At 34.0% G+C, this 23446-nt stretch overlaps 4 protein-coding genes across 7 annotated transcripts; 3 read left to right on the top strand and 1 right to left on the bottom strand.

Annotated features, from left to right (window-relative positions):
• Positions 1-8087: 8087 nt before the first annotated feature.
• Positions 8088-10144, top strand: LOC116346709 (uncharacterized oxidoreductase TM_0325-like). Of its 2 annotated transcripts, none has more exons than XM_031776903.1 (4): positions 8088-8134; positions 8772-8890; positions 9057-9691; positions 9766-10144. In XM_031776903.1, the coding sequence occupies exons 2-4, from the start codon at positions 8840-8842 to the stop codon at positions 9974-9976; spliced, it is 897 nt and encodes a 298-aa protein (XP_031632763.1). In that variant the 5' UTR covers positions 8088-8134; positions 8772-8839; the 3' UTR covers positions 9977-10144. The 2 variants fall into 2 exon arrangements, with proteins under 2 accessions (XP_031632763.1, XP_031632764.1); XM_031776904.1 differs by having other exon boundaries at positions 8090-8134; positions 8740-8890.
• A 534-nt stretch (positions 10145-10678) lies between these two features.
• Positions 10679-11632, top strand: LOC116346712. The gene is made up of 2 exons (XM_031776907.1): positions 10679-10808; positions 10943-11632. Exons 1-2 carry the CDS (start codon positions 10758-10760, stop codon positions 11405-11407), a joined length of 516 nt encoding a protein of 171 aa, XP_031632767.1. The 5' UTR covers positions 10679-10757; the 3' UTR covers positions 11408-11632.
• Positions 11633-12673: 1041 nt separating this feature from the next.
• LOC116346713 (perlucin-like protein) lies at positions 12674-13801 on the bottom strand. 3 transcript variants are annotated; one of them, XM_031776909.1, is made up of 5 exons: positions 13748-13801; positions 13589-13652; positions 13431-13504; positions 13260-13368; positions 12674-13196 (listed from the first exon to the last, which is right to left on the bottom strand). In XM_031776909.1, exons 2-5 carry the CDS (start codon positions 13629-13631, stop codon positions 12919-12921), a joined length of 504 nt encoding a protein of 167 aa, XP_031632769.1. In that variant the 5' UTR covers positions 13632-13652; positions 13748-13801; the 3' UTR covers positions 12674-12918. The 3 variants fall into 3 exon arrangements, with proteins under 3 accessions (XP_031632769.1, XP_031632770.1, XP_031632768.1); XM_031776910.1 differs by lacking the exon at positions 13748-13801 and adding an exon at positions 13744-13747; XM_031776908.1 differs by lacking the exon at positions 13748-13801 and having other exon boundaries at positions 13589-13722.
• A 743-nt stretch (positions 13802-14544) lies between these two features.
• Positions 14545-20582, top strand: LOC116346717. Its single transcript, XM_031776917.1, has 17 exons — positions 14545-14820; positions 15069-15215; positions 15273-15355; positions 15443-15580; positions 15686-15736; positions 15802-15985; positions 16049-16391; positions 18586-18617; positions 18711-18812; positions 18871-19077; positions 19143-19211; positions 19272-19319; positions 19393-19472; positions 19556-19693; positions 19791-19841; positions 19900-20083; positions 20146-20582. The coding sequence occupies exons 1-17, from the start codon at positions 14772-14774 to the stop codon at positions 20493-20495; spliced, it is 2256 nt and encodes a 751-aa protein (XP_031632777.1). The 5' UTR covers positions 14545-14771; the 3' UTR covers positions 20496-20582.
• Positions 20583-23446: the final 2864 nt, after the last annotated feature.

Raw genomic sequence — 23446 nt, 5'->3', positions numbered from 1 at the left:
AGTTGTTCGACAGATAAGCATAGAGTGTACACCAACTTTTAAGTCATTCAATTCATTTTTTTCGCTTTCTTTCAAAAATCCAGAGAAGCTTTCTTAATTATAGATTCATGTTCAGTAAACCAAAACACAATATAATTCAATTAAACACATAAAATTCGAAAATATGATCCACTCTAATAACGCTGCATAGTTTCCGTTCATCTTCTGACACGAATATATTCGATGAATATTCTAGTTTGTGAAAGTGTGCTACTTTGTATCAGGGATTGTTCCTCTGAGGAGGAGGAATGGTGAGGAGGAAAATGAGGAGGAGGAGGAGAGCGAGGAGGATCCTCCTCCTCAACTGAGGAGGAAAATGTTTTTGGCTAAAAATGATATTTTTGTGATAAAAATAGCCCTTTGAGCAAAAAAAACTTTTCCTCCTCAGTTGAGGAGGAGGATCCTCCTCGCTCTCCTCCTCCTCCTCATTTTCCTCCTCACCATTCCTCCTCCTCAGAGGAACAATCCCTGCTTTGTATACAGGGTGGCGCATATAATCGGGTTTTCCAGGGGCTGGAAATTTTGAAAAACTCTTTGGGGGGTATGTTGGGGGTTCAAAATAGAAAATTTCTATCTGAGCAGAATTTTGAATTTTTTCCTATAAAAGTCATTTGGTATGTGTGTGCGCAATTTTGCGTACTCGTGTCTGATCTTTTTGAAACTTTCTGTGATAAAAGTACACAAAAAACTGAGACTTTTTTGTTCGGGCCGCCATGTTGGCCGTGGCCGGACTCCAAAAGTCACTTTTTGACTTTTGTTCCTACGGTCACCGGGTTGCCTCCATGTGACACACCCCAGACATATGCATATCGTTGGAAAGGTCTTGAAGTGAGCTATCGAATATTGTCATTTGCGGTAAAAAAAGAAGCTTTCCTATTTTGATATACGTGGAGTTCAAATATTTTTCACTAATGGCGACTATTCTCGAATAAATACAAGAATATTAATATTTTTTACACTTTCTTTATTAATACCGATTAATTCAAACTTTACAACTGAACTGTCTGAAAAACGAATTGAATCGTCTTTTTATACTAAAATAAACGTGATATTAAAAGAAAACAAAAAGAAATATCTAAAACGATCTAAATTTACTAAAAAGATGTGATAAAATGAAAGGTTATTAACCCTCCTAGGTATAGTTCGAAATAAAAACAATATAGTATAGTTACGGTCTATTAGACCGTTCATACAAAATACAGGGAAACCAAACAAAAACCAAAACAAAATCACACATTTTTTCAAATTTTTGCATTTTTTTTAAAATAAAAACATTGAAAAAGGTTTGAAAGTTAAAAATTGAAAAGATTTCAAGAAAATAATTAATTTGAATCATCAGAATAATTTACATGAGAGCGTTTTTTTCTCGCATTTTGCACACACAACAGTGATTTTCGAATGTTCGCCGCATACATTTTTATTGCATTTGTCGCAACATGTTTTGGTTTTACGATTGATTGAACTTGGACATAAATGACATGCACGTTGTTGTCGTGGTGTAACTGGCGCTTCTTGTTCCTCTTGACCCATCAAATGCTCACGAACTTCTTTGAAAGCCGACTGATTAGATGCATTCATGCCGCGCGCTGTTCGCCGTGAGATATGATCGTAAACTAAACCTTCATACAATTCGATCAAAAATGTCTTGCGTTGAAATGCATACTGTTCATGCGTGATATCGTGACTTGTGTTGTAAAGAACAAATGCTGCAACACCACATACGTTGATGAGATTCATGAAGAATGGAATTGGCCATCGATTGGTTCCAAGTTGTCATGAGTTTGAATGGCACATTTGATCCCTAGTTTGATCCAAAACATCCACACCGCCTTTTGTGCTATTGTAGACTTCATATCGATTTTTCTCTGACAGACATTTTGTTGAAATAATAATATTATGTACGCGATAAACAAGATTTCTTGAGAATTTCAACCTATCTTCTCGTTTTCCAATTTAGTTTTTCATTTTTATTAAACGGATATCATAAATTTTCACCAACTTAGTTTGTGAAAATGCTTGATTACGTGTTTCCCATACATTTTGTATGGACGGTCTAAGAGACCGTAACTATACGATCAAGTTAGGATTTTCGTCTTTCTGGATTTTTTTTTTTTACAGAACAGTTTCAGGATTTTAAATGTTATTTTCAATATTTATCCATTATTCTCGTAAAAAGGCGAAAATTTGATGCCAATCGGTCGACGCGTTTCCATTTTATGATATTTTTTTTAAGTTTTCAGTCTAATAGACCGTTACTATACCTAGGAGGGTTAAAAAAAATAAATAAATTAAAATACGTGCCAACGAAAGGTCAAAAATAAAGTAAACAAACAAATAAAATTAATATAATCAAAACTTATGTTAAGCTCGAAAACACTAATACAAATTTATTGCTGAATAATCATTGTTGATTAAGCATCAACAGCGACACTTATAACTTGTATTTCACTGTGAAACTAAAGGGATTAGAAATTAATCTTTTCGGATTTTTTTAATAAAAAATCTAAAAGGATTAAATTCTAATCCTGAATATATGACATAAAACAATATGATATAAAAGGTAAAATGGTTTTGGTGTATAAGAATGGGAAATTGGCTGACAAAAATGGGCAATTGACCCCCCAAAAATAGGGAATTGGCTGTCAAAAATGGTGCGTTTGGTTGTCAAAAATGGCGAATTGGCTGTCAAAAATTGAGCTTTTGGTTGTCAAAAATAGAAAAATTTGGCTGTCAAAAATGGGGAAATTGGCTGACAAAAATGGGGAAATAGCCCCCCAAAAATGGGGAATTGGCTGTCAAAAATGCGTCGATAAAAAAAAACGAAAAAAATGTGTAAACATTTCTCGAAAGTAATAATAAAAAGTAATATTATTCGATGCAATTTGATACTTTAATTACATTATCTTTCTTATGGTTTTTTGTCTTTTCTTCATTTCGTTGTTTCATATTGTTTCCCCGCTGAATGAAATTCAATTATTCTTTGTTCCATCTGCTCGACAGCCAATTCCCCATTTTTGACAGCAAATTCCTAATTTTTGACAGCCAGTTCCCCGTTTTTGGCAGCCAAATCCCCATTTTTGACAGCCACATTTTCCCAATTTTGACAGCCAAAAGCTACATTTTTGGCAGCCAATTACCCATTTTTTACAACCAAATGCCCTATTTTCAACAACCAAATGCACCATTTTTGACAGCCAATTACCTATTTTTGGGGGGTCAATTCCCCATTTTTGGGGGGTCATTTCCCCATTTTTGTCAGCCAATTTCCCATTTTTGACACACGTTTACCCTTTGCCGATATAAAACAATACTTAAAATAAATTCTTTGAATCCATTTTGTAAGTTGTCATCGATTTCACGGAGCAAAACATATACACAAGTACGGTGCAAAAGAGAACTGACAGTTGTAGCTGAAACAATACATATACACAAGAATCACAACAGAGTAAAATATGCTGACCAAATAGTGAAAACCCCAATACATGCGCGCACTCACCCGCTTCGTCGCTTTGATGTACCTTAAGCGTACATGTGATAATTGCGCATCTATTGTTTCTTTCACGCAACCGCTGCTCTGAATTGAACTGTATGTTTTGCACCGTGAAAACGATGATGACCAATAAATCGAATTCAAACAAATTATTTTAAGTATTGTTTTAGTATTCTCATTGGGGATTTTTTCTGTATATTCGGGATTAGAGTTTTGGATTTTTTATTAAATGAAAATTTTGTAAACCTTTCAGAATGTCATTTTTTGTGTAAAAAATAGTCTGTGCAAAGTTTCACGTCATTACGGTAGCATACATGCATGGCTCCTATACAAAAATTCAATTTTTTTGTGATTTTTCAAGGAAACTGTATCAAAAATCGATTGTATCTCAAAACTAACCTCGGATTCGGTTTTCTCGTGCCCCAATACATATTTTTGAGTGTTTAATTCTACATTAAGTATGACTTTTGGACGAAGATTGGACTCTTTTCCAGGCATGAATTTGTTTTCCATCAACTAAAGTCGCTCAAAAGCTAATGATTTCTATTCCTCGCGACCCCAATCATCCTGTAAAGTCAGATTTTGAATTTAATTTCTACGATGAGCGCAATCTTGCTAACAAATTTTGCGTACGACGTACAGATTAACAAAAACCATATTTAAAAACGCCAAATTCGTGTTCTCTGACCTCAATAATAGGTAGAAAACATGTTTCTGAAGTTTTCAATATTTTGACCGATTACAATACTTTTCACCTTACACTATGTGTGCGGAAAAGTAAAATCGTCATATTGTATTTTTTTATCGATTGCATTTTTTAAGAACATTTAAATGAAAAAAGATGACTTTTAAATTATACAAATATACCAATTGACGACAAAATGACACTTTAATATGAACATATTTTTTTACATGTTGAAATAGCATTTTACCCGCAAACAAAATGTGTTGCGGTTGAATTGGCATTTTAATATGCTAGAAAATATGTTCATGTTAAGATGGCATTTTGCTCTTATTACTTTGAGTTTTCCCATCTGTAATTTCTCAGAGTATATTAATATTTTTGTTGTTTTGCTTTAAAAAAATAAACTAAATTAAATATGGAGTAAAAAATATCAATCTAATAATTTTTAATTTCAATTATACGACGTATTTTATATTGTTTATCTCATTCCAGCCATAAATAACAAAGACTTTTTTCTATGGAATTTGACGTTTGGTGCATAATTTTGATACACTAACGCCATCTTCCTATGAACATGAAATCTCTTATGTATGAATGAAAACTGGAAATGAAATCTGAATTTCGTTTTCATGAAAATAAAATTTTATAAGTTTATGATAATTCATGTAACATCAACAGAATAATAAAAATCAACACTTTAGCAAAAGTTTCAGCTGTCACTGTGTATGCCTCATGCTTTATCGTTTTGTTTAAATTTTGAGCGGTTTTCACATTGACACTTACCGAACCAGCAGTTGCTGAACTGACGCGTATTATCGAGCTCATTTTTTTTAACTTCACAATTAATGAAAAAAACAATTAAGAACATAAGAACTCTGTCCAAACCAACCGAAATAAAGAGTCTTACGGGAGTAAGACGAACTTTTCCGCACGGTGGTAGTTGCGTATTTTATTAAGAAAGTTCAAAATAATATTTGCTCGATTCTTCAAGTCTTTCAAGCGGCGTAAAGTTCGAGACCAAAAAATATTTTTCAACTTTGGCAACGAAATATTCTTTAATTTAATAGCCCGAGAAAAGATTTTTCACACTTTCATGATGAACCCATTTGTACGACATTTGAAAGTATTCTATTTTCTAACAAAACACTATAAAAAATATGTCTGACGTTAATTTTGCCATAAAAATTATTTTTGAAACACTTTTCATAACTAAAGTCACAACAAATTTGGATTTTTGTATGGGAGCCATGTCTGTATGCTGCCTTAATGGCGTGAAACTTTGCACAGGTTATTTTTTTCACAAATAACATTCGGAGGGTTTGGAGAAATTTCAACCAAAATCAAGAGTACCTCCCATACAAAATATTCGTTTTTGAGCCAATTGAAAATTTTGTATGGGAGGTACCCCTAATTTTAATTGAAATCTCTTCAAATTTTCAGAATGTTATACTTTTGTGTAAAAAATAGTCTGTGCAAAGTTTCACGTCATTAAGGTAGCATACAGGCATGGCTCCCATACAAAAATCCAAATTTTTTGTGATTTTTTCAAGGGAACTGTATTAAAAATTGATTGTATCTCAAAACTAACGTCGGATTCGGTTTTCTCGTGCCAAAAAAACCCCCAATACATATTTTTGAGTGTTTAAGTCTACATTAAGTATGACTTTTGGACGAAAATTGGACTCTTTTTCATAGGTATCACTCCAGGCATGGAATTTTTTTCCATCAACCAAAGTCGCTCAAAATCTGATGATTTCTATTCCTGGGGACCCCCAATCATCCCGTGAAGTCAGATTTCAAATAACTTTTCTGGGTGGTGAGAAAATCGATGGACAAATTTTGCGTACGGCGGACAACGTACGACGTACGACGTACGACGTACGACGTACGACGTACGACGTGGAAGCGACCCACAACAACCATGCTCAAAACGGCCTGATTCGGGTTCTCTGACCTCAGAAACGTCCAGAAAACATGTTTTTGAGGTTTCGTAAATTTTGACCTATTGCAATACTTTCCCCTTTCACACTAGGTGTGTGCGGAAAAGTAACAATCAACAAGTACTAACATGAAATGTCACTGGCAGCGTGGTAGCAAACATAATTGACAGCTGATGACAACCAACTTCATGTTGGTTGTCATTTTGATTTCAATTTCGTGCATTGGTGGCGTCTTAATACGCTCACAAGTTTTATTATTTATGGCTGCTCATTCCAAGAGTGCGTTCATAAGCTGTCAACACTGAAAGTTGTATCGAATTTGTGTAAAGAATAATATATGTTCATGAAAACAAAATGTAAAATATGAAATGAAATGAAAAATTCAAACAATTTAATCTTTTTAAAAAAAATTATCAAAAAATCTAAATGGATTATTTTTTAATCCCAACAATGGTACGAATTTATATGTGGCGCCATCTGTTATAAATGATAGAACTAAAAACATATCATTCTGTCGAATATCGGAGGAAAGCTTCTTTCAATGTGGGGTGGCCATACAGATAATTGCTCAGCGCTGCTGCCATCCACAGAATATTAAAATATCTTGCTGAGAATGCGTCGCCCGTCGCATGCGAATGTACGTAGCAGTTTATACATCACAGCGAACAAGAATGCATGCATTGTTCTCATCACGGTTATGTGACTCAAAACATTCAAACGATTGTATAGAGAAAAATGCATGTATTATTGTTCGTGGTGATGTAAAAACTGCTACGTACCTTCGCATGCGACGGACGACGCATTCCCAGCAAGATATTTTAATATGCTGTGGATGGCAGCAGCGCTGTGACCATATCGAAAAGTGTATGTAATATAAACTTAATATACATTTGTAAATTTGGAACGTTGCTTCATTGCGTCAGTATGAACTCAAAGTAAAAAGGAGAGAATTTCTGCAACGTTTTGAATATACAAATGTACATTAAGTTTATATTCACAGTACACAGAAAAAAATATCTACCAAATATTTTCGTCACAAAATTGATATCAGAAATGTTGTGTTTCAAATTTTGGTTTCGTCACTCGTTCTCCACCTCGATAGAGATTTTTTATTTGATAAACAAAGATACTGATAATGTTTTGTCACATTTCTGTTTTCTCGTACAATCGCTTGACATACAAATTGTCAAATGACTGGCAAATGAAAGACTTAACCTTGCTGAATATATTTTAATTCATAAATAAAATTATTTAATTATATATTTTAGCCAATAATATGTACACCCCGTCTAAAGGCAGGGCTATGCACTAGAGGGTTAAGTTGATTTCTTAACGCTTTTTTACGACAATGTGGCACCGTGTAAATTGTGTACATAACTTTGTTCTCAATGAAATGAAATTAAAAATACTATTATATCTAATACGCACAAACAAAGTTATTTTCACGATTTGAGCGAATATAACAGATGTCGGTTAGAGTAGTTTTTTGATAAAAAATAAAATTCCAAGAAACAACATCAAAATGAATTTGTTTACGTAATTTTGCCATATGTGGACGACATGTGCAAAGAAAACTCTGGATTCTGTAGTATATTAACGAAAAAAACAGATATGGAATCTGGAGTTCTTTCTTGTTATTGTTTTCTTACATTTTTTACAACGTTCTACAGCTTCCACGTCCACAGTGAAACATGTTTTTTTTTGTATTTACATTGTACAATAGACTGGCCTCCAAAACACAAAATTTGACATTTTTTCGCTCTTACCCCGAAATACTTTTCCATATGGTGTGCAAATAACGTGTGTAAAGTTTCACGCAATTATAGTTGGAAAAGTACATTTTAATAAAATAGTTTCAAATTCCACATGTATGTTTATTTTTCAAAAGCGTATAAATATACATGCTTTGGCAAAAACTAAACATGTTTTGTTCAACTGTCTTGAAGAGTAGCATTGAATTCGAGTTGAATTTTTGTAAAGGTCAGTGGAATTAAATTTTCTAAGTTTACCTCTGAAAAATTGTGGTTTTTTTTAGCTGTTCAGTTTAAATGATAAATATATCACTCATTCATAAATTTAATGGAAATTTTCAATGTACTTTTTTCATTAAAATCAGGGATTGTTCCTCTGAAGAGGAGGAATAGTGAGGGGAGAAGAATAATGAGACATATTTTCAAGGGAGAAAGGAAATTTTTAAAATCAAAAAGCTATTTGATTTAAAAAAAAAATCATCTTCGATCAAAAACATTCATTTCCTTAATTGATGAGAAGGATCCTCCTCAGCGCTATGCTCCTCCTAATTTCCCTCCTCGCCATTCCTCCTTCTTAGAGGAACAATTCTTAAAACAAAGTCATCCATATTGTTTTGAATTTCATCTCTATGGTGTTGGCACACTTTAGCTAAGTCCGTGTTGACTATAGAGTCTTTATATGGGCCAAACAGAATTTAGAAAATGATGTCCTTTATTCCACTACTACGTACTTTCAAACGTTTATTGGCTTTTCAATGGATAAGCCTTAAAACCAGACTTTAAATTTGTTGCGGAGATTGTCTAACACAATATAATTCTTCACGATTATTCAAGGTCCATAGCTGATAGCGAATATATTTTTACAGTTTCAGTGGGTGCGGACAAAAAAGAAGTCATTTTCAATAAGCTTTGGAACGTTTTGTAAAGGAGAAAGATGGAACGAAAATTATTTGCATTGCTATTTACTGGATTTGTCATTTGTGAGGTAAAATAAAATCTATAGAAGAATGAATTTTCAAAATTCAAATTTAACAATCTCATTCTATCAAATGTTTTATGTCAATATTTCATCATTGCTTTAAATCCTTTAAATGTCTTGAAAAATGGTTACTTTTGGTGCGTGTTTTTATCGAATTGTATTTTTCCCACAGATTTTTGTGGGGCATGTTGATACGGCAAACGGAAAGCGCAAGGTATCGAAAATGGCTGGAGATATTGACAAGCTGGCTTTTGCGAAAAAAGTAATCATTATAACTGGTGCCAGTTCCGGAATTGGAGCCCATGCCGCTGTACATTTGGCAACGAAAGGTGCAAGTGTTTCATTGGTTGGTCGTGATGAAAAGCGGCTGAATGAGGTTAGTGAGCAAATTAAAAGTGCTGGAGCACCGACTCCATTGGTAATCATAGCCGATGTCTCAAAAGATGCTCAGCGAATTATTGACGAGACAGTAACACACTTTGGAAAGTTGAATATTCTCATAAATAATGCTGGTATAGTAAAGCTAAATAATGCTGAAAATATCGATATGGCCGATTTTGATTTGATAATGAGTACAAATGTACGAAGTATTGTTGAACTCACCAAATTGGCCATTCCACATTTGAAAAAGACCAAGGGCAATATTTTGAATGTATCAAGTGCTTGCGCGGAACGCAGTATGTCGAATTATTACGCTTATTCCATGTCAAAGGCAGCTGTTAATATGCTATCAAAAAGTGCTGCTAGAGACTTGGGCCCAATTGGCGTTCGAATAAATGTTCTTAGTCCGGGATTAATTCGAACACCGTAAATATTCACATTAAATAATATTTTTGTGGTAGAACAAAAAGTTGACAAATTATTTTCGAATACTTTTGTAGGATAGCTGAAACGCGTTTTGGATCAGCAGAGAAGGCTAATCGGTTTTACGAAAAGAACGAAAATCTTTATCCAGTGGGTCGAGTTGGTGAAGTAGCAGATACATCGGCTGCTATTGAATATCTAGTTGGTGATTCAGCCGGCTTTGTCACAGGAACCATATTAACGGTCGATGGTGGAGCTTTGTTAATTGGAGACTTATTGGTTAAATAATTTCTTTCCTAATTACATATCAATTCAAATAGAATTTGATAATATGAAAAGAATAATAAATATACAAAGAATATCAAATACATTCCATTATCTTTCGACCGCTTGAGGCTGATACTTGAATTATATATTCATATCAAACCAAATAAAATGTATTTCGATGAAACAAAACACAATTTTTCAATTATTTATTTGAAAAAGAAAGAGAGCAGCAGAAAAGCTGTAGAAATTTGCGTCTTCATCTAATTACGAACTAGAGATCGCTATCAAGCCATGATGTAGTTACATACAAACGGATATCTATCGACTTGAACATCTTTTGCCCAAATGTATACAATTAATTATCGAATATCGGGATCCAGTCGAGTACATTAAGTAACCAATATCGCACTTGGATGATTAATTAATCATATTCTTAAGTGTTGAAATTGGCGACAAGTCCGTAATTCGGTTATTCAAAAAACGAAAATGTGAATATTATACACATGCGTTCATTCCAAATAAATGACTTTTTAAATTTAATGAAAAATTGTTTCGATTATTATTATCGAATTTGCGCCAAGACACCTGTTTACGTCATTCATAGAAGATTATAATTTCAGTTATTGTGCCCAATAAATTAATGCATGCGCATATAAAATTATAATTTTCAATTTTTCCTTCAAAATTATTCAAATCGAATTTATCTATAAGCCGGAGATAGTATATAACAAGAAGTCATTCGATGGTTATTGATTAAGCTGATTCAGTTTTTGAGTTGGAATAACGTGAAAAGAAGACAAAAATGGATCAAAAATTATTTTTATTGCTATTGACTGGATTCGTCATTTGCGAGGTAAGATAAAGTGTCCAATTTAGAATTTGTTAAATTCCTATTTATTCTACCAATTGAAGCCCATGTTGTATTTAAGTGTCTTATTATCAGTTCTTTTTCAACCGTGTTTTTAATCAAATTCCCTTTTTTCACAGCTTAGCTGTGTCAATGCAGGACTTTGCAGCAATGATCGAGAAGATGTTGGTGATGATTTTCTCTACTTGGAATGTGGACGTGGCAAACGTGAAAATAATTTGCCAGCAGGAATAAAAATACCATCAGGTTCTTCGGTATCAGGGTCATCAGCCCCAGGAACACCTTCCGGTTCATCCAAACCTGGTTCACCGAAAGGTGCTCAACCTGGTTCACCAAAACAAGCCAGTTCATCCAAGCTCGCAGCCGCAGCAGGTTCAACATCCAAAGGAAAGGCCAAAGGATCATTGGTGTCACAAAGAGTTCAAGAGGTTGAAAATCGTATGAAAACGAATTTAGATAAAGGTTTAGATACATGGATAGCCCCAGTACCATCTGCCCCACCGAAAGTGAAATTAGATCGACCAAAAGCAACTGGTCACTTTGATGTGCCACGAGTACCAGACTCAACCGGGCGCATTCAGTAAATGGATTATCCATCCTTTCGCACCTAAAAAATGCCCAAATGCCGCCAAAAATCAAGTCGATACAACAAAGTGTTCAATTCCGTAAGATTGAATCATTTCAATACACATTTTTCTCGCTACTTGAATTGTTGTGAAGCAAAAAATCTGATCTAATTCAATTTTGTTTTTCGACAAATGAAATTTCAATAAATTTTTTCTTCATTTTGAATGGGCAAAATTATCGGACTACAATTTTTTTCACTCTTTGACAATACACAAAAAGAAGATCGAGATCGAATGTGACTTCAGTCTGTAATGGTCTTGAAGTTGAGTATTTTTTTGATTTGTCAGGGTTCTTTTTGACTCAAAATCACTTCAGCCTGGTAATTTGGACCCGCGGGTGGAATGAAAAACCCATTTTGGCTAGAGTTTTTGGAAAGATAAATTATTTAGATTTGCTAAGGTTTTTGGTGTTCGGATGGACAAATCTTGACGGTCTGGCCATACTTTTTTTCCTGAATCTTCAATAAACTCATTTGTTTTACATTCGGACGACGTTACATTTGGAAAACTGCTTGTTTGCTATAAAACATTAAAAACAAGACAAAGACCGTGTTATTATAACAGTAAATCATAACAACTCACGACAGTGTCAATGAATCGTTAATGAAATTCATATTTCGAGTAGCTGATAAAAGAAGATGACATCATAATTGCAAATGATGGTGACTAAGCGTTATCAAACGAAAACCGACTGAATTCAGATGCAAAATACTGAAACTCAAGCGTAAACAAAATATTTAAAACAGACGTTAGTATATTACGAAATAAGAGAAAAGAGAGAATAATATGAGAAAACCTATTTGAACTCTGACTTTCAACGATTTGAAGTATCAAAGAAAAGTAAAGTCACTCGACTGAGTGCGTATCGTCACAAGTTTATGTGCAAAACGTTGATTTAATTTGAATAACATTTGTATTTGATACAGTTTTTCAGCTAAAATAATGTCCAACAATTGAAAACTCTGATCTTTATAACCATGAAATTTGGAGGAAGTAGCGAGAGACGACCTTGATAAAACTTTGTATTACTTGAATGGACGGCCGACGACAGTACTTTTTCTTATTAAGTAGTACTCCATTCAAACCTTTTTATCAATAGACCTCAAGTTACAGTTGGTGTATCACTTATCTGTAACGTTTACTATGGCTATTACAGGAAGTTAAATACCATGAATTATTATCACATTTTGAAACACGATGTCCGTTAGTTGAAAAACTATTTAATAAAGATTTTGGCAATCGAATGTCGAAATTCAATACACGTTTTATTTAATGTAAAAATGAAACGAATACATATAAAACAGTCCAAAACCGATTCTATTTAATTAAACTGAACTTCTGTTGGTATTTAACTAAACTGAAACTAGATGGTTCTATTTTTTGTTAGAAAATTCCAATTAAATATTAAAAATTCCAAATAATAGAAGAAATTTCACATTTTTTGATACTTTAAAAATCGCGAGTTCAATTTAATTCGTACAATATTCGTATTCGGTGATTTCTTGTTCGCAAATGAAAAATATCTTGTCAGAACAAACGCGATCATTCCATTTTGAAACTGAACTGGCATCTTTGGCTGTATTAAATATATGTACGCAACTCTCTCGTTCACCGCGGATTAATGAATTGCTCGGTTGCCCTGGTGCCCAATCGGCGAATGTCACCGATTTACCATTTCCCATCCAAAAAAAATCATTACCATCCAGTAAATCCATAGCCGATATCCAGAAATCCTTTGATCCATGACCTGGTAAAAATTCAAAATGTTACTCTTCGCTCAAACTCAATTCAATATCAAATTTGCAATAACCTTCATCTCTGATTTGCTTTAATATTTGGTTATTTTCCTCTCGCGATGAAATGCTGGCCAAATTCATGCCAAGAGAGCGACAATGGAAAAAAGCGCGGTACCAATTCGCCTGAAATGAAACAATTATGGTCATCATTTCTTAATGCGTATTTCAAGATGCAAGAAATTCACCGGAGCCAATGTCATCAAAAAAAATTTCTTCGTGATCTTATGTTTGGGAGAGTAGAGTTGACCGAAAATTGGCACTAAATAAATCAATAATAAATAATCATTGGTAAGTTAGAACGGAAAAAAATGTTTAATATTTTTTTGTCATAAATTTTGTTTACCAATAAGAAGTAAGATAATTGTAAAAACCAAATGAAGCTTCATTTTTAATTCGAAAAAAAAAATCTGAAAAAAAATTGAAGACTTTTTGATGTGGATATTTTATAAACTTTTTTCGCAAACAAAACTCCAAACTGGATTTAAAAAAAAAAATTACAAACTTTACTGCTCGACGGACGAAAAAGTACTGGCGTCAAGAGTGTTGATAGGTTACTGAACTCACTAACGAAAAACTAACGATTCAACAAAAATAGTTCTTGACCTTGAACAAAATATACATCCGCATGCTGAGCACATGTATAGCGAAAGATTTTGTTTGTTCTTTACAATTGGTTGAAATATTCGCTTAAATTTGTATGGGAAACTCCTATTTGCTTTAAAACTGGTTTTCAAAATGGTTTGGCTTCTTGTATCAACTGAAGATGGTAAAAAGAATAAATTCAAACTTTCGCATGTTTCATTTTTAGTATGCCATCATGCCTATCGGTTATTGGTATATTCATTCATGTATTAAGATATACATTATACAGGTTACAGGGCCACCTCTTTGGTTTTTGATGAAAGATCTAGATTATGTGCAAAATCGAAGCATTGACCAGACTATGCCACCTGCGAGACTCACAATGCGAGTCAAGCTAAGCCTGTTTAACAAATCAATATAAACAACAAATAACACCAAGCGACGGTCCCAATGAATTTTTAATCAATTCCATATTTATGAATAGCTGACAGAAGAAGATGGCAACATAAGCGACAATTTCAAGTATGTTGATGTTGTTCAATAAAAACAAACCGACGCAATATATTAACATAGAATAACAGACTGAGCAGTGGGAACGAGACCAGCATAACCTTCTTAAAAATACACATATGATGTTTATTCATTCGACCTCACAGCAAACCAAAAATTTGCCTAAATATTATATTTTGAGATTTATTGTAGTTGGTCATTTGATAAGTAGTAAACGGATATAATGTGGTTCTCATTCTTATCGAGTTTGAATTTTTTAAAAATGATTCTCTTTGTTTCTCGGTGCTTTTGACATGTGTGTAGGTTTTTTGTTGCTTTGAGTCACAAAACCATAAAACAATTATGATTTAATGACAAAATTGATTTGAAATTGAACGCAAAATTACAATTTTTATTTATTAATTTGAATCTGAAAGAATAGCAGTGAATTTAAAATGAGAATGTTTATATTGACCTGGCTTGTGTTCATCGTAGTCTTAATTGGTAAAAACTGTTTATTATTTCTCGAAATTTTTGCGACTCTTCGGTTTGATTAATGGGTGAACCTAAATACGGACTAATTTTCCCGATAATCGTCCTAAACTTTCCGAAAATTGGACTAAAGAATTCGAAAATATTACTAAAAAATCCCCAAAATTGGGCTAAAAGTTCCCGAAAAACGGTCCAAAAATTCCCGAAATTCAGGCTAAAATAATTTGATTAATGACTTCGAATTAACCGTATACTTTCAGTGCCAAGCGTAGCTCAAAATGACATAAAAACAGATGAATATACTATCAAAAAATTAATTCAAGCTGGAAAAGTTCCATTTCCCCCGCCACCATTTCTTTTTCCACCGCGTTTACTGAAATCGACTAAAATACGACCAGCACTACAAGGTAAATCAAATATTTAAAAGAAAAAAATTGTAATTAAAAACTTGAAATTGGATTTAGCATGCGAAACATACGCACAACCAGCCCTGGACGTTCGTATCATAGGTGGCGAGGAAGCAGATTCTGAGGAGTTCCCATGGATGGTAAGAGGTTTTATGAAATGCAATTGCACAATCCAAAACCACTTTCGTTCTTATAAAGTTATCTTATGATTTTCAATCATTTCAAAGGCGGCTTTGGGTTATTTAAAAGACACATATGAAGTGAGCTTTGAATGTGGAGGTACCATCATATCTGAATATTTCGTAATAACAGCGGCCCATTGTACGCCGTCAATACGGCCACCAGTGGTGGCTCGATTAGGAAAGGTGAGTGGAGATAAAACGGATAGAGAGAGATGTTTTTTTCTCATATAAGATGTTAACGGGTGACATACCTCTGTTTTCTTTTATATTTTTTTCACTCACAAACAGATAACTCTGACCGATGGCGATGGTGTTAAGCCGGACAATCATCCAATCGCGGTAAAAAAGCATTCAGTTCTTTCAAACATTCGAAATAATGTCATTTACATTTATTTTTCAAACAGAGCATAATAAAACATTCGAAATATTCGATGCTGACTAAGAAAAATGATATTGCCCTACTTAAAGTGGCAAAACGAATATATTTCTCGTATGACATTGCACCGGCATGTTTGCAAACCGATTTAAATGACGTAAACAGTGATAAGCCGCTGCTTGTGACTGGTTGGGGAAAAACTTCTGCTGATCGTAAGTTGTGATCAAAGTCTCTAAAAGACACACTAAAATAATGAGTTTTTTTTTCAACGTTAGGCGGCGATAGATCCAACATTCTACTTAAAACACAAGTGAAAACAATGCAATTGACGGAGTGTAGTCAATTATATTTGGAACAGAATAAAGCGTCAAATCTTGCGGCCCTTCGAGATGGCATCACTCCAGGACAGTACTGTGCTTATGACCCACAGGGACGGAACGATAGCTGCCAAGGAGACAGTGGAGGTCCACTGCAATACTTTCCAAATAGTAACACCACAACAGCCACCGTTGTTGGCATAGTTTCTTTTGGTTTTGGTTGTGGCACCGAATTGCCGGGCATTTATACTCGCATCGCATATTATGTAGATTGGATTGAATCGGTTGTTTGGCCAAATCAGTAGAAACGATAGAAAATATGTTTAATTTTGTATAATTTTGGAAGATGTAACAAAATAACGACCTTGACAAAAATTTATAAATTTGTCGGAGGAAGCAGTATCGGCTTCGACTTTGTTTAAACGTTTTTATCGCGAGAAACCAAGAGAAACATTTGATAACTAAGCAATTTGTTTTCTGAACTAAGTAGCGCTTTGGTTATCAGAGGAAGTTAATACTCATTATTTGGTCAATATTTTGAAAAACTTTCAATAAAATTCAAAAATATTAGATAAGATCGTCGAAAAATGCTTTTGTATTTAGAGTTTAAACCAAAAGAATACAAAATAAATACGATCGTTTAAATATATAGGATATAGAAGAATTATTTTTGAGCTTTTTAATCGTTTTGCGAACCTCGTTAATTCCAAATTGAGAACGTTAAACAAAATTTAAAAAAATACTGTTTTCATTGAATGACGATCGCAAAAGTACGAGCGAGATGATACGTTATTAAAATCGTGTAATGCAAACCAAACAAAACCGTTCATAAAACATTGACCTTGGCCTTGAAAAAAATCATACACGCCGGATAATCGCAGATTGCAAATCACAGTGTACTTTTATCTATTCAAAAGTGATTTGTATATTGTAATGAATTCAAAGTGTGTATCAAATACAGCAAATGAAAACCAAATGCAGTATAAATATGCATAGGTTAAAATGTGGTACAATTTGGTATGCGTCAGCGGATACTTTTTTGTGCCAAGATACCATATTCGCTTCCATTTGCATGGGAATTCATCAAAGCATGGCAGTAGTGACAGTTGGGCAACGCAGCATTGAATAATGGCACAAATTTGTGCTCAACAATGGCACAAATTTGTACCAGCAACCAATAGGGGTGCTATAGTTCATCTGGCAACCGATGCGAGCGCGTCGGTCATTTTTTGTCACTGCCGTGCTTTGGAATTCATAGATGATGACGGAAATTTTTTAGAGGGGGTGATGGCAAAATTCCGTAGAGGGTCCCTGGAAAAATCCATGGGGGGTCCCTGACGATGTCAACAATTTGTAGGAAATGAGGTTAAAATCGTTTTTTTTGTTCTTCACTTTTTTGGCGAAAAACCCTAGCAAATCGAAAGAATTTTCTCGGTCAAAAAAGTGAAAAGCAAAAAAAATGTCCTCATTTCCAAAATTGTTGACGGTTCCTAAAATATTTTAGAGGGGGGTAATCCGAACCCTAGGAACCCTCGTCATCACCTATGATGGGAATTGGCTTAAAAGGAGGTTTTCGAGAATAAATTCAAACGAATAGTTTCAATTGTCTGGGTGTTCAATTTTTTTGCACCAGTAGAAAACTTAAAGAAAACCATACAATGATTTTTAGATAGGATAGATGCGAAAGATCTCCGCAAGATCCAGATCCAAGCGTGCGTACGCTGCCGCATGATGCATACATATATAATACGCACGCAAATTCGTTATTCTTATTTCCCCTTCTTTGATTCGCATGCCATAGCATTACGGAGTAAGGAATGTATGTATCATGCGGCTACGTACGCACGCTTGGATCCGGATCTTGCGGAGATCTTACGGATCTATTCTATCCAAAAATCATTGTATGAAGAAAACACATTTTCGGGTTTCTTTTTGATCTATCTACACTTTCTGAATTTCTAAACTAAATCATTTTTTTTAAATAAAATGATTTCATAGCTGAAATAAACTTGTTGATATCATTCCGAAGAACGATGGATTAGAATAAATTATCATATAACCGAAGTGATTTTGTGAAAATTCATTCTTTTGATTCAAATATCGAGATGATCCAAGCATATTTGTAACTGAATTCATGTGTCCATAGCTTGTTTTGAACATATCTCTCATCTCTTGTGTGTGTGAGTGATTACTTAAGCTTGCGCTAACTGGTTAGATGCTGCTGTTTAACAGCTGTTACTTGTGTACAGTTCATTGACACAGTCATGATGGAAACGCTCAAAATCCAATATTTTGCTGCGACTCATACACATCTGACAGCTGTTGATGAACGTCACCCATCATGCAGTAATAAACCAGTTAGTGTGTGCCAAAGTATACCCATACAACAGAAAAGAAACATGCTTAAAACGAGCCATGAAGACACACACTCAATCATAAATATGTTTGGATAGTCTCAAACTTGTTTTAAGAATGGGATTTCACTAAATTTACAGCATTTATTTCAGCACAAGTATTCAGAACGAAGGTAAACGTGACAAGTGTTTTTTGTAATAAAAAATCTACACTGCAAATAAAAGGCTAACGGTCATTAGTCCCCAAATCCATCCATCCATTTAAGACAAATCCAAGAATTTAAGACAAATTTCGTCCATTTTTTATCAAGTATTTGCAATGAAGAGTTGGACGGTGTTGTTGTTTTACTTCTTTTCAGTTGTATCAGGTAATATCGATTTTCAACGGTTCTCTTGGCGAAGTGATAAATAATCTTTGAGTTTTAGCTTCAAATCTAATTGAAAATGATGCTAAAAGCATAAGGGAACTAATTAAATTGGGAAAGGTACCGTTTCCACCGCCTCCCTATCCATTTCCACCTCCATATTCACCACATTATCGTCCGATGAATTCTGGTGATCCGCATCAAGAGCCGATGAATCCTAATGCTCCGCATGAAGAGCCGATGAATTTTGGTGAACATCACGAATCAGGTAAGGTGAAATACACGAGAAAGACGAAGGAAGATTGACCGATATATTTTCGAATATTTTTCAAGCTGAAGCAATGAAGAATGAAACAACAAGCAAACCGGATGTATTCATATTTCCTGAAAATTCACAAGAAGGTATACGAAAAATACTCCAAATCACAATGAATTTCAATTGATTTTGTCTATGTATTGAAGATACACAAATTATCGATGAGACACCAACACTTCGACCTGCTGAAAGAGGTAAATAAAACAAAAACATTCACATTGTTCCGTAGAGAAAAAATCTTATTCATGTTTTGCTGTATGTTTTTAGCATGCGAAACGTATTTGAAGCTGCCGATAAATCGAATTTTGGGTGGTTCACCTGCAGAAATGGGGGAATTCCCGTGGATGGTAATGTATATTTTTTGATATATAATACCTTATTTGGATTAAACTTTCTATAAAACTGAAAACGATTGGAAATCGTCTCAAAGGCGGCCTTAGGATTTTTAAATGAGAACTACCAAGTGACCTTTGACTGTGGAGGTACTATCATATCTGATTACTTCATACTAAGCGCCGCTCACTGTTGCTCTTCGACAAGACCGCCGGTGGTGGTTCGATTAGGAAAGGTAAACACTAAGCATTTCTTCAGACATTTTTGGTTGTTGTGCGATTGGACCATTGCCATATTTTAGTTCATGTTTAATTGTCTCATTTGTGCAACAGATAACACTGACTGATGCCGACGGCGTTCGACCAGAAAATCATCCAATTAGGGTAACCAATGACGAATATTACATTTCCTATTTTCAAACCACCAATCCCTTCCAAATAGGACATCATAAAGCATTCAAGCTATTCGAGTTTGACGAAGAAGAATGATATTGCCCTACTTCGAGTGGCAAAGAGAATATATTTTTCGGATGACATTGTGCCCGCATGCCTGGCAACCGATTTGAATGACGTGAGCCCTGATTTAAAGTTGATTGTGACCGGTTGGGGGAAAACCACAGCAGAACGTACGTTTTAATTTGTTTATGAGTTGTATTTTTGTGTAGATTACACATGTTTTGAATTATAGGAGGTGAAAGGTCAAATATTCTGCTGAAAACACAATTAAAAACAGTTCCATTGACCGAGTGCAATAGAATATTTTTAGAGTTGAATGAATTCGTAAATCAAGCTGCACTTCGGGATGGAATCACCCCAGGACAGTATTGTGCATTCGATCCGGCAGGAAAGAATGATAGTTGTCAAGGAGACAGTGGAGGACCACTTCAATATTTTCCGACAAAAGACTCTGCCATCTCTACAGTATTGGGCGTAGTTTCTTTTGGATATAGCTGCGGTACCGAATTGCCCGGCGTTTATACTCGAGTCGCTTATTATTTGGATTGGATTGAATCGGTTGTTTGGTCAAATCCACAATGAATTCGTAAAAACTGTAATATACACAGTGACCGTCAAAAGTTTGGAGCTACATATGTATTTTTTATATAAAATGCCGTAAAACGTCGTTTTTGGGGGTTGCAAAAAAAATACTTTTTATTCTCAGCAATAAACAATTTTTGGCATATTCTTTCTTATGAAACACAAAATAGTAATAATTTAGCGAAAAATATTCACTAATTTTGAAATGGAAAGTCTTTGACAGATAAAAATGACAAATTTTGTATGAAAATGAATTGTTTGTAGCTTTAGTTTTTAAAACAATAAATCATAACAAATCACGACTACTTCAATGAATCGTTAATGAAATTCATATGTTCGAGTAGCTGACAGACATTAGGCTCGAGCTATGCATATAGCGGCTGCTATTTTATAGGTGCTATTCATAGGCGCTATTTAATTCGTGTGCTGTGTGTAACACCGAGTAGGAATATCATAGCCTACTATTCTTTTGTACATTTGAATGTGAGTACGAGAGAGATGTAGAAAATAACGCACAATATGCATAAATGCATTAAAACGAGATGAATAGCGCCTATGAATAGCACCTATGAAATAGCGGCCGCTATATCCATAGCTCAAACCTAATGTCTGGTAGCTGATGAAAGAAAATGACATCATAATTGCAAATCGTTATCAAACGAAAACAGATTGAGTTTCGATGCAATATATACGTTAGTATATTACGAAATAAGAGAAAAGAGAGAATAATATGAGAAAACCCATTTGAACTCTGACTTTCAACAAATTGAAATATCAAAGAAAAGTAAAATCACTCGACTGAGTGCGTATCGTCACAAGTTTATGTGCAAAACGTTGATTTAATTTGAATAATATTTCTATTTGATACAGTTTTTCAGCTAAAATAATGTCCAACAGTTGAAAACTCTGATCTTTATAACCATGAAATTTGGAGGAAGTAGCGAGAGACGACCTTGATAAAACTTTGTATTACTTAAATGGACGGCCGACGACAGTACTTATTTTTATTACCTACTTCGTTCAAACCTTTTTATCAGTAGACCCTAAAGTACAGTTGGTGTATCACTTGGCGACAAAACAATTTGTTTTAATATCTGTTACGATTGCTATGGCTATTACACAGGAAATTAAATACCATGAATTATTATCATATTTTGAAACACGATGTCCGTTAGTTGAAAAACTATTTGAAAAGGATCAGTAATGTGCGAAGGGGAGGGTGACTTCAAAACTCTTCCGATTTGCTAGGGATTTTCGTCCGAAACGAAATTTTTCTCGATTTCCTAGGTTTTCTTGAAGAAATGAAATTTTCGATGATAGTTGTATCGGAGGTCCACTCCAATACTTTCCAACTAACCGTGGTAATCGAACAGGCTTTCCGTTGGTTTGAGTGATAATTGTGTTTTATAATTTGCGCGTATTTTTTCATCTGATAAATCACTAATATAAGTTATGATTGAATCAAATGGGTTTTTACCAAACAAATAATAAAGATTATTTTTTGAGTTTGAAGCAAAAAAAATCATGGGAAAATACGCCCGTCGAATTTTTATTTTATTCATATGACTCCTGTTGTTTTTCTCTAGGTATTCGATATTCATTTGAAGATGTAAACTATTAAGCAATCGCAATCTTTTTCATCATTCGACATCTGAATGGAGAGTAAAAATAAACTGATGCTAATCTTAATCTACACAGCGAATTTCTTATCACTTCTTCAAAGCTCCCCGAGAAATCGATGCATATTTCAAATATGACATTCAATCAGTTCAATATCATCATCATATTATCAATATTTTTCGATGATATAAATATAGATCGATCGGTGAAGCGAAGTAGTTTTCGTTCAATTTCAGAGCAGACAATATTCGCCAATTATTCCGTTTATTAGCCCATCAAGAGAAATTTGTATGTTTCCAAAGTGCATTATACGGATAAGTATTGAGATCTAGATTGATGTGATTATTCAATCGAAGTGTATTTGTTTTACGTTAGTCATAAAAAATATGTTGATTTTGAAAAGAAAGTGTTTGGTGTATTTGTCTATTTTACACAATTCAAATGATTTCTGAATAGAAATGAAAGTAAACACAATATATTTTTGATCATTAAAATGTGATACTATCAAATAAACAGGACCTTACATCTGAACTTCATTTTCCGAATATTGAACGAAAAATGTAATTCTTGCATTCGACCCCAGAACAAGATCATAGTTAATTGTGCAAAAAATATTCGTATTTTTTAACAGTATTTTTTACCTGTTTACAATTGATGTAGTTATAATTATTGAATCGCTGAATCGTATCGAATGCGAATTTTGTTGAAATCGTGTGTCTGAATGTGTTAATAAATTCATAATCAAGTGAAATGTATTGACGCAAATCGACCCCATATGATTGTTTTCATTTATTATAAACTGTGACGATCGTAATGCACGTGTAAAGTCGGTCTAAAACGTTGAAAGCAAAAAAAAATGTTATCAGTGCATTCATTTTTGTGACGCGTTATTCAAAGTCTGATTCACGGCGATGACGTCGAATAGAACGCAATAAATAAAGCTCAATTCAGACCAAATATAGCAAAATTCGATTCGAAATCATTTTGCCTTTTTCTACCGCGATAAATCCGGAAAACTTGAAGTTTAACAATATATTTCGTTTCTCATTTCAGTGCTTATCTCTTTGTTGTTTACGTTGTGTGGGAAAAATCGAATTTCGTTTTATTTTATAAAAGATGACGTCATTAACTGTGTTCATTCTATACTTTGCTGTCATGATGATAAGTGGCATTCCAGGTGATTTTCATTCAATAAAAAAAAATTAGCCTTCATTGGCGCATAGTTAGCGAAAAATATAGAACATGTGTGAAATAAACGCTGAACATTATGTCGCTACGTGCTGATATATATATGTGGAAATAATGTATTTCTGATTGCATACATGTCAATC

This window comes from Contarinia nasturtii, unplaced genomic scaffold, assembly GCF_009176525.2.
Source record: "Contarinia nasturtii isolate CC-2019 unplaced genomic scaffold, AAFC_CNas_1.1 Cnas_scaffold_1634, whole genome shotgun sequence".
Classification (NCBI taxonomy): domain Eukaryota; kingdom Metazoa; phylum Arthropoda; class Insecta; order Diptera; family Cecidomyiidae; genus Contarinia; species Contarinia nasturtii.
Note: the sequence above shows the minus strand (reverse complement) of the source record. Positions and strands in the feature narration are given on the sequence as shown.

What these genes read in the sequence shown, in the direction of transcription:
- LOC116346709 (XM_031776903.1), top strand. Translation starts at nt 8,840, where the DNA reads ATGGAACGAAAATTATTTGCATTGCTATTTACTGGATTTGTCATTTGT. An exon ending in CTGGATTTGTCATTTGTGAG is followed by an intron (nt 8,891 to 9,056) that starts GTAAAATAAAAT and finishes TTTTTCCCACAG; the next exon opens with ATTTTTGTGGGGCATGTTGA. An exon ending in CCGGGATTAATTCGAACACC is followed by an intron (nt 9,692 to 9,765) that starts GTAAATATTCAC and finishes ATACTTTTGTAG; the next exon opens with GATAGCTGAAACGCGTTTTG.
- LOC116346712 (XM_031776907.1), top strand. Translation starts at nt 10,758, where the DNA reads ATGGATCAAAAATTATTTTTATTGCTATTGACTGGATTCGTCATTTGC. An exon ending in CTGGATTCGTCATTTGCGAG is followed by an intron (nt 10,809 to 10,942) that starts GTAAGATAAAGT and finishes CTTTTTTCACAG; the next exon opens with CTTAGCTGTGTCAATGCAGG.
- LOC116346713 (XM_031776909.1), bottom strand. Translation starts at nt 13,631, where the DNA reads ATGAAGCTTCATTTGGTTTTTACAATTATCTTACTTCTTATTG. An exon ending in TTTTGATGACATTGGCTCCG is followed by an intron (nt 13,369 to 13,430) that starts GTGAATTTCTTG and finishes GTTTCATTTCAG; the next exon opens with GCGAATTGGTACCGCGCTTT. An exon ending in AAAGCAAATCAGAGATGAAG is followed by an intron (nt 13,197 to 13,259) that starts GTTATTGCAAAT and finishes AATTTTTACCAG; the next exon opens with GTCATGGATCAAAGGATTTC.
- LOC116346717 (XM_031776917.1), top strand. Translation starts at nt 14,772, where the DNA reads ATGAGAATGTTTATATTGACCTGGCTTGTGTTCATCGTAGTCTTAATT. An exon ending in AATACGACCAGCACTACAAG is followed by an intron (nt 15,216 to 15,272) that starts GTAAATCAAATA and finishes AATTGGATTTAG; the next exon opens with CATGCGAAACATACGCACAA. An exon ending in TGGGGGAATTCCCGTGGATG is followed by an intron (nt 19,473 to 19,555) that starts GTAATGTATATT and finishes ATCGTCTCAAAG; the next exon opens with GCGGCCTTAGGATTTTTAAA.